The sequence below is a fragment of the Strigops habroptila genome, chromosome 1 (assembly GCF_004027225.2).
Source record: "Strigops habroptila isolate Jane chromosome 1, bStrHab1.2.pri, whole genome shotgun sequence".
Lineage (NCBI taxonomy): Eukaryota > Metazoa > Chordata > Aves > Psittaciformes > Psittacidae > Strigops > Strigops habroptila.
Genome location: NC_044277.2, coordinates 102,715,573 through 102,726,209, shown reverse-complemented (window position 1 = coordinate 102,726,209; position 10,637 = coordinate 102,715,573). Strand labels below are relative to the sequence as shown.

Sequence of the window (10,637 nt, the reverse complement as noted above, 5' to 3'; positions counted from 1 at the left end):
AACTGCAAACCACACGGTATGCCTGTTCCTGCAAAGGTAGTTTAGAGATGGTATACAATTAACTGCTACAGAGAGGAGACTCTTAACCAAGGAAAATAAGAGTTTGCAGACTAGTAAGTTAGAATCTCAGGGTAGGAAATGCCTTGAAAGGCACCAGAGCTGTCTCAGTGAGGTGTACCATTAGAAAAATCTTTCTTGCAAGTCAAAACCATCAATTTTTTTTTTAATGCCATCAATCATACTGAGAAAATCATCATCAACGGTCACTGTTCAGGCATGTGCAGGCAAACGTGAATTCAGGAACTTGAGTTTTTGCCAGTCTCCAACTTGTTTCTGCATTAATTTCTCCATTATTTTGATGATTTTTGGACAGAGTTCCAAAATTTGAACACAGATCAATCCATTAAAAAATAATTGAAAGAGATAACAGGATACATATTTCATATGATTTCTTTTATAACACGCTAACAAAATAGAATAACTGTAATTCTTTCAAGATCAGAAAAATATTCCAAGCTGTAGTGTTACAGCACGTGACAGCCTGTAAACAAAAGCAGCATCCGTTTCACCTGTCATCTGGTGCAGCTGCTGCTTCTTTCTGTTCACGTGCTGCTTCATCATCTGGTTACACCGGTGTAGTGGTTAAGGAGCTCTCCATACTGTCGATGAACCGCAAAATTTCGTCGCTAAAGGAATCAGTTTCTGCTGTTGTGTTTGAAGAGGTTTCATGAGGAAGAGCTGAAGAAGGTAACGCGGGAACTGAAGACAGCAGGTCATCCAACTCAGGCTGCTTGACTGAGCCTTCAGAACACAGGATTGTGTCTTCAGGGTCCAAAGCTGTGGCATTTTCTGAGAAATGGAAACAGATTGAAAAAAAACCCCCAAACCAACCAACCAAACAAAACCTGTCAGTCTAACGTGCAGTGCCTCTGGTTACCATACATCTAGCAAAATCAGCTAGAATGAGACACCTCATACAGGCACATAACCAGATTCACAATTGTCAAATACATGGGCTGTGCTTACTCAGTTCTCCTCAGATCCAGAAAATCTGATGGTACAAGCAGGTTTTTAACAGGCCATGAACCCTTTTGTCTGCTGTATTCCTAATGCTAGAGATTTCGGGTTTACCATTCCTAAGTCACTTCAGCTTTTAAAAGGGAAAGGCATTCACAGTGTGAAGAATTTATTACTTTTTTTTTAATAGGAAAGGGTATTGGGTTTATGTGGCAAGGTTTTACTAGTGGGGTAGGGGGAACTAAAGGGATGGCTTCTCTGAGAAGCTTCCCCTGTGTCCAACAGAGCCAATGCCAGCTGGCTCCAAGATGGACCTGCTGCTGGTTAAGGCTGTGGCCTGTCAGTGACAGTGATAGCACCTCTGGGATAACATGTTTCAGAAGGGGAAAAAAACGCACAGGAGCGATTGGAACCAGAGAGAGGAGTGAGAATATGTGAGAGGAACAGCTCTGTAGACACCCAGGTCAGTGCAGGAGGAGGGGAAGGAGGTGCTCCAGGCACAGGAGCAGAGATTCCCCTGCAGCCTATGCTGCAGACCATGGTGAGGCAGGCTGTGCTCCTGCAGCCCATAGAGGTCCATGGTGGAGCAGATATCCACCTGCAGCCAGGGGGATGCCCAAAGGAGGCTGTGGCCATGTGGGAAACCTGCACTGGAGCAGGCTCCTGGCAGGACCTGTGGCCCATGGAGAGAGGAGCCCACGCTGGAGCAGGTTTGCTGAAGGACTTGTGACCCTGCGGAGGACCCACGCTGGAGCAGTCTGCTCCTGAAGGACTGCACCCATGGAAGGGACACACACTGGAGCAGTTCATGAGGAACTGCAGCCGCTGGGAAGGACTCATGATGGAGAAGTTCATGGAGGACTGTCTCCTTTCGGAGGGACCACACACTGGAGCAGGGGAAGAGTGTAAGGAGTCAATGTGATGAACCAACTAGAACTCCTCCTCCCCATTGCCCTGCACTGCTGCGGGGCAGGAGGTAGAGAACTTGGAAGTAAAGTTGAACTTGGGAAGAAGGGAGGGGTTGTGAAGGAAGGTGTTTTAAAGATTTGGTTTGATTTCTCATTATCCTACTCTGACTTTATTGGTAATAAATTAAAACCAATTTCCCCAAGTAAAATCAGTAAAATCTATTTTGCCCATGATGGTAATTGCTGAGTGATCTTTCCCGTCCTTATCTCGACCCACGAACCTCTCATTGTATTTTCTCTCCCCTGTCCACCTGAGGAGGGGAGTGTCAGAGTGCCTTTGATGGGCACCTGGCATCCAGCCAGGGTCAACCTACCACAGAAATTCGCTATTAAGATCACTGCAATTTTGCTTTCACTTTACAGGTGTGAAGACAAGCCTGTGCTACAAAAACCCATATACACTGATTTTAGAAATACGTACTTTTAAGGTCAGTTTAATCTGGATCATCAACATTTTCATTTAAAGACACACATTCTATAATCTTAGAAAAAAGCCTATTATTTTTTGACCATTTCTACACCTGATTTCTGCTACTGTTTCCCTCTCATTTTAGCCAAGCCCCCTTCTGATTTTTCTTATAATTGGCTAGTTTCCAAAAAGCATGGTGCTGTGGAGCAGGCATGAGTTGGTGCCACTCCAGAAATTAGGTCAGAGGCCCAAAGGAAATCTTTAATACACTTACCAAAATAAGCAGAGGTGTCATTGTCTGACATTAACTTCTCAGTGCCTACTAAAGTATCTGCTGCTGGCGTGTTGAAGGAGGCAGATGAAGACATGTCAGACACTTTTAAGTTAGCAAGTTCAGGAAATGAATCAGACATATCTAGGAATCCTGAAGGAGAAAGCAAACATTATAGTACTTGTTTAGATAAAACACAAATTCAGACTGAAAAAGACAGAAGTCAGTGAGGACCTCTCCCCACTAAATACAAATGAATTTAACCTAAATGTCAGCTGTCATCAGTGGAAAGACCCCTGCAGAATGTTAACCTCAGTCAGGCTTCCAGTACCCAAATTCTACAGCTCTGAAATCCAGTGAAGTCAAAAACTTCAAGGAAAACAACCACCAACGCTCCTAGTTCTTTATATAAGTCTCAGACTCAAGATGTTACTAGTTTACTCAGATGTCCTCTGAAGAACTGCTGAAAAAAGCTCCTAAGAAAATATACCTGGATCCATAACTCTCTGGAGAGGTGGAGGAGGAGAAAGTGAGCTTTCTGGTGAATAACCACTCACTTCTTGATCTGCGGAATGATCCAAGTTCATAAGTATTTCAGAGTTGTCACTCTGAGAAGTAGGTGCCAATAATGGAGTCTGGAATGACAGTAAAAAGGAAAAGCATCTTTTTATAGCTAAAGCTTCACCTGAAAACGACCTTCCTATGAAAGCATTCTGCCTCAGTCTCCAAATACACCAATTCAGAGAACCTACAATGGTCAAGCCACTGATTAGGACATGTTCCAATGTAGTCTTTTAAAGCCAATATGTTCAGAACAATCCATTCGTAATTCCTGTAGGTGTATTTTATTTCGTAGTGAGCAGGGTATTCTTCTAATGTGATTCTCATTGACTGACACAGTTGTAGTATGCAAGTGTTCAAAATGTGAAGAAAATACCTGGCAAAAATTTCTATCAGCCAACAGTGGTGATCTGCCAGCTACTCAGCACCAGCAGCTCTCACTTTCTCTTCATGTAACTCTGTTTTGTTCAAGCAAAGGTGTATGCTGTACCCAAATATACTGTATTATGAATGTTCCAACAAGCAGAAAATTTAGAAACTCCAGAGAACACGCCAGAGATATGAACTTATTTCTTACATACCTCTGTGTAGCCATTAGTAGATGCTACAGGAGTTCCAGCTTCTAGCAAGGGTGAAGGTGGTTTGCTTTCTGGCTTTTTCTTGGATATTACAGACTGTGTTGGAATTCTGTGCAAATAGCCATATCCAATACCACATCCTAAACTGTACAAGAAAAGTAAAACAAGACTTGAAAAACAAAACTAGTACACATTTTAATTTTTGACTCTCTAAAACAAAAAGAGTTTGAGTCTTTAATCTATAGCAAGAGATACCTATCTGCAAGAATCATTTTACTTACTTGTAGTACTCAAGAAGCACTCTGCATTTGACATTTAGACATACATAAGTTAGCTTTCAGTTGATTATTTTTTATCTTTACAAAATATATAACCATCCGTGATGTGGATTTTGTTCTTGCTTTAAATGAACGTTTGATTATGAGAATGTAGCTAGTGAATCTGATACTGGAGAAGTCAACATAGGTTTTGCCATTGGTTTCAACTCAAACAGGATTGGATCCAGAACAAGCCTAATTCCTAGTTCTAAGATAGGGGGGTTTTATGGGAAGATTAACAGTTTTGTGTGACAAGTGTAAGTAAACAAAGCTTAACTTGAAATTGACAAGCTGTAATTGATAGTAATAATAATCTTAGCAGGAGCTCATTTACAGTGAGTATATAACCTGTCATCAGCCAGTGACTGTCCGGAGGGAGATCAGTACCTTCCTTCTCCACCCCAAGCTCCATTGGGAGTCACAACTACCTCTCGAATGGAATCTGCTTCAGTGTTATAAACCATCAGCTTCAGCGGCTTCCCCTCATGGGATTCAATCAGGGAAAAGAAATCCTCTGACTAAGAAAAAAGAAAGTAGTGGTTATTAAACTCAAATGTGCAAGACAAGAAGCTGGAAGCAAGTTAGCATTTTAGGTATTTACTTCAACATGAAATATTAAAAACCCAGAGGTAGACTAAAACTCACTACTGCAGTTTGATCTTTAGGGGCAACTTTTTCTTTATTGTCATATTAAAAAAAAAAGATAATGTTTACCTGAACCATAAAGCATCTACCATAAACATCAACCTCCCAAAATCCCTAAACACTGTCCCCACACATTCGATGTACACACCATTAGATTTATAAAAAACATAAAATCCAGACCCTACAACATACACTTGGCAGGCATGATTGAAGGAACAAGGGCCCTACCTCCTGAAGAATCTGATCAGATCCCACGACGTAGTCAGTGTATGGCTGTAGACCAGCTAGAGCGGCAGGAGATGCAGGTTCAACATCCTGTGAAAGCGTGATATTGCATCATCTGCACTTGCAGAAGGATAAACTACCCCACTATCAAAAAGGAAAGGTAACCCAAAAAACAAAGGAAAGAACATTTTGTTTATGGGACAAAATAGAAGTCCTGGGAAAGTCTACCCCTAGGTCTGACATCTTGTAAAAAATCCTGAATAAGAAAGACCAAGATGCTACCAATTCAAAATGAGATACTCTGAAGATGTTGAGAAGTTGCATTTATTTAAAAAACAGAAACATAACAGTCTTTCCTATTCAGTTCTACTCTTTCAGCTATTCCTCTTGATCTTAAAATAGTTTTTTGGTGCTTTTTGTAACATTAATATTAATTTAATGTAGTTTAGCGAACACAGAGGCACCAATCAGGCTAGAATCTTTTTGCTTTTGCCACCAATTCTTCAAAATAAGATGAAAAAAACCTTCTTCCCAACACACACTATTTGGTCCGGTTGGGATGGAGTTATTTTGCTTCATAGTAGCAGGCAACATTTAACAGTAATCCACTACTTTTCCCTATTCAGATAGGTTAGACAAACCTTCAAGACTGCTTCTGTGTGATTTCAGCATTGTACTTCCACATACATGTTACTTCTAACCATTACCCTTTAAAACGAGGTTGTACGAACACTGACAAAGAGTGACAAAGAGAGACAAAGAATTTTGTCTCACCAAAACATGCCATACGTGTTCATTGGCTCCCTGGAAACTGCAGAACCTCACACTGGCTCCAAGAAGACCTTGTCCTCCCCACATGTTACTGGGGATCACCTCCATCTCTCTTATTTTCATGGTTTTGATATTATACACCTCCAGCTTCACTGCTTTTTCAGCATTTGCCTTCAGTAGATCTTTCAGCATATTGTTTTCCTTATTCTGTAGAGCACAGAAAGAGATATATGATTAATATTACTTCTAGTGGCAGCTGTTGTATAGATGTCATACCTGTGTCAGAATTTGAATACAAAAAACCAAAACTGCCAAAGTTTAGGTTCTATGCTTCACAAACAGTCCCAGCAGTTCAATTTTCTTTTATTAGAAAGAAGTCAGCACTGTCAGCTCACGTCCCTTTACATAAGCACTTACTACTACTCCATTTAATCACTTACATTCCTGCTTTTTGTAACTGCTATTAAATAATACCAACTATGTAGTCTAACAATAAGCAGCAACACTGTACTTCATGTCTCTGATCCCAATCCTTATTCAATAACCCTTCAAAGTCAGTGTATGTTGTCTGTGAAGGGACAGACTGTGAGTTGCTTAGAGAACTATCATTATTTCTGTCCTGTTAAAAGACTAAATGATCTTCCACCAAAACCTACCACTATAACAACCACTTCCAGAAGGAATCTCCACTAATAAAAGCAAGACAAACTTAATGCATTCAGCTCATATGTACTTAGGGTGAAGCATACAGCCAAAGCTGCAAGCCTTTTAAATCAAAAAACCCCAATCAAACTAAAGCTCAACTCTTTTCTCATAACTCAACATACAGGAACTGCGTTCCCAGTCTTAAAGTACAAGCAGATAGGCTATGACTCTTTTCCATGCTTTATCAAATGTTGAAACAAGTTGGCTTCAATAAATGTTGAGCTCTTACCATTGACTCACCAGTTCGACATTCTTGTGGCAGAAAATACACGAATGACTAGTATAATAAACATTGTGTTAATCTGTTAAGGACTTTGGGCAACTAAAGGCATAAATAAGGCTCTTCCCTCAAATTTGGATCCAGCTAGAGAGGAGATTTTGAACATGGCCAAGTTTCACTTTACCTTTTAATGTCATATACAGTGTCCAAGATGAAAAGCTTTATTTACCGCAACAGCTTCGGCTTCTGCCTTTCATCATTACAATACCCGTATTTCATGCAGGGAAAAAAAAAGAAACAATAAAATCACTTGAAGCTTACAAGCCTAGTGTGTCCTATGGCAATGATGAAATCAAAGAAAGGTTCCAGTCCTCCTTGTTGAGCTGGGGAGTTTTCTTGAACCTGAAAAACATACATTTTAGGTTTATCATACATTGATCTCTAGTTACATTATGTTACAGTGTTAATCTTTACACTTGATTCAACATTTACTTTAGAGCTGAACCAGAGGTGAGATAACAAACCTTGGGAAGCAGTCCACAACTGTGAATTTGTTTTTATAAAACTATGAACAACAAGTGTCTAAATTAAGCTGTAAAAAACAGGTTTTGGACCCCCACACAAGACACAAGCATCATGATTCAGGTGCACAGCATGGAGTTATTAAACACTGAAGACTTTGGAGAAGAGCTTAGTTTTCAAAGTGCTGCTTCAGGATTTTCTTCCATGCTACTAACGGCCCGAGAACATTGAGAGCCCCCAGTTACACCACAGCCATGTTTTACATAAACACAATTTACAGCTGGGTTCCCACAACTTGCGACACATTAGAATAGGAACACTTAAAAGAGTATGCTACAAACACACGGCTAACCACAAGTACTGGTCAAGAAGATTGCCATCACTTACAGAAGATTCATAAGGAGTTGCAACATCTCATTATAACCAAGTTATTGTAAAATAGTGTAACAAAGAAATATAGCGAACACCTATTAAAATGCATTCACACTGGGATAAAACCCACCAAAAGTTACACAGAACTTGATATATGCAGAGTGTATGAAAGCATACCCACTTCAAAGTACACTAACACAGCAACATATATTAAGGGAACTGCTGCAAACATGCTAACCAGTTTGCACTGCTTTTAGCTTTATCTTTTGCTAATGCAGCAGCACAGCCCTTAACCTGCAATATATATTCGACTTCTGAAAGCCACCCCACAATTTAAACACTAAGTTACAACCCATGCACCACTTCTTAATCTAAAAAATTCATTGCTAACAAACTTTAAACTGCTACATCTTATATTTGGTCTTGTGTTACCAAGCTGCTGTTTATTTTTATTTCTAATAAAGTTGTATGGGTATTGAGGCTTTTGCTGGCATAACTGTCTGTACAGGTTACAAAATATACTTAAGTAACAGCACAGTTATTTCAGCAAAAGCTTTTAAAGAAAATAAAAAAACCAAAACCGCATAACACCATACCACGCTTTATTTTTAAACAGTCAGAACTGACCACTGTGACCACAATTGGAGTAGGAAGTATTAACTTTCATCACAACCCTAAACTGCATCTAAAGCAAACAGCCAGGTTATACTGAACCAAAGGTTAAAAAGGTTAAAAAAAGTTTACTCCAAAATCTAAACAACATGCAAGAAGCCTTACAATGTAAATATCACGTAACAGGACATCAAGGATGAAAATGTATGCAGAAAGAAGTACATGGAAATTATTACGGAGCTCATGACATGGCTGCTCAGCTATCTAAAAGCCACAGATTCCCACACAATGCTGTGAGCTGCAAAAGATCCTGCAGCATTTGGTTTTCAAAATGACACCTGTCGGAGTTGTATGAATTCCCTGGAGGTAAAAAAAATATATTACTTTGTCTCCTGCATACTGTAGGTGACCAAAATCATCCTCCAAAACAGAAAACTGAGCAGTATCCCGCACTTAGCATGAAAGGAGGCGGCACTTTGTGACCAACAGTCACTTCAGATGGAGTTAGCTCAGTTAAGGAGACAGACAAAAGCAGATCCCTATAAACACGTCCTGCGATACTGAGAAACACAAACCACTGATGAAGTGGGAAGCAGCACGTGAGAACACCACTCTTACTCAGGGAGGAAGACCACCAACTAAGTGCAGCGATAACTTCTGCAACAGCTGTTATCAGCAATACCTCTGCCTATGTTTAAGCTCCAACATACGCATTTAAATCACCGTGTGTGCAGACAATCTGCCAGATACAGGACTTAGAGCAAATATGCATCTCCGTACAGCGCCCGTGAGAAGCAGCCCCTCAGGAAAACACTGGCTGGAGCAGGAATCAGCCCCCAGCCGAGATGCTGCAAAGATCCGCAGCGAAATGAGTCAGATCTGCAAGTCAACGGAATTTGGAGGGGAGCGGGGCCGGAGGAAGGGCTATCCTGCTCTTAAACTATGCCAAGTTCCTCGAAAGCTGCACCATAAGCTCCCCTCGGCTGCCGGCAGCCAAGACACGGCAGGTCGAGGCTCGGAGCCCGGTGAAGACGACGGGGCGGGTGCCCACGGCCTCCGGGGCGGCGCGGCCGCTCCTCCCCCGCCGTTGTGGCAGTTCCCTGGAAGGATCCGACAGGTGGGGGCCAGGGAGCCCCGGCCCGAGCGCAGCGCCCTCGCCGGGGGCTCGGCCTGCCTCGGCCGCCACAGGAGGAGAAGCGGGACCCCGCGCCCCGCCGGACCCCGCCTACAGCGCCCGCCGCGAAGCCACTCCGCAGGCCCGGCGGCGGCAGCCTCACCCCGTGCACATGGAAGCCCTCGGCGCCGCCGTCGGGAACCTCGGAGCTCGATCCCAGCCCCATGCCCGGCGCCGAGCCCACCGCCGCGGCGCGGCGCGGCCGGGTCAAGCGGCAGCGGCAAAGGCAACGAGCATCGCCCCCGACGCCGCGCCCTCGGCCGAGGGCCTCGCAGGCCTGAGCAAGCGAGCGCCGAGCACAGCGGCCGCGCACGGCGGAGGGAGATGGGAGCTCAGCGCCGCTCTGCTCCCTGCCGTGACGTGTGGCGGGGAGCGGCCGGGGGACGCGGCCGGGCGGCGGCCCGGGTTGCGCTGGGGGGCAGCGGGGGGGTGGTGGTCGCTGTGCCCGGCCGGGCTCCGCTGCCCCACAGAGCCCCCAGGTCACAGCCCGCTGTCAGATTAAAGCCATTCCCCTTGTCCTGTCCCTACTTGCCCTTGTCAAAAGCCCCTTTTCAACTTTCTTGTCAGCCTCTTTAGGCACTGGAAGCTGCTCTAAGATCTCCCCAGAGCCTTCTCTTCTCCAGGCTGAACAAGCCCAGCTGTCTCAGCCTGTCTTCCATTTCAAAATAACAAGTGTTTCTGTTCTGTGCCTCCCTAGGAACGTATTATGTACTGTGCTCAAGAAAAGTGTTTCCACCAGCTGAGAAAATCAGCATTAAAGCTGAAGAAACAAATCAGTGGTCCCATGTTGCTGTTTTTCAAGATGTAGGGGGTGTTGTGTTTAGGTGATTACTAAAGAGTGATGATATTTCCATTTCCCTGATATTTCATAGCTGCTCCACTTTTTTTTTATTTAGGATGAATTGTTCCAGTATTTAAAGTGTGGCTACAAAGAAGATGGAGACTCTCTTTTTACAAGGAATCACATGGAACAGATGAGGGGTCATGTGCACAAGTTACTCCTGGGGAGATTCCAATTGGACACGAGGAAAATTTTTCACAGTGAGAACAATCCATCATTGGAATAACTTCCCCAAGGAATTGGTGGGTTCCCCAACACTGGACAGTTTTAAGATTCAGCTGGACAGGGTGCTGGGACATCTAATCCATGTCATGCTTTACCTAGAAAGGTTGGACCAGATGATCCTTGAGGTCCCTTCCAACCTGGGATTCTATGATTCTATGATTGAATTATTCTGATTCTGCCTTTAACTTATTAATGGAAAAGTTC

General features: G+C 43.1%; 1 protein-coding gene across 1 annotated transcript; it reads right to left on the bottom strand.

Moving 5' to 3' along the window:
• Positions 1 to 195: 195 nt before the first annotated feature.
• GORASP1 (golgi reassembly stacking protein 1) lies at positions 196 to 9,637 on the bottom strand. The gene is made up of 9 exons (XM_030497270.1): positions 9,471 to 9,637; positions 7,009 to 7,089; positions 5,766 to 5,969; positions 4,995 to 5,081; positions 4,509 to 4,639; positions 3,808 to 3,949; positions 3,156 to 3,300; positions 2,669 to 2,818; positions 196 to 849 (listed from the first exon to the last, which is right to left on the bottom strand). The coding sequence occupies exons 1-9, from the start codon at positions 9,531 to 9,533 to the stop codon at positions 626 to 628; spliced, it is 1,227 nt and encodes a 408-aa protein (XP_030353130.1). The 5' UTR covers positions 9,534 to 9,637; the 3' UTR covers positions 196 to 625.
• Positions 9,638 to 10,637: the final 1,000 nt, after the last annotated feature.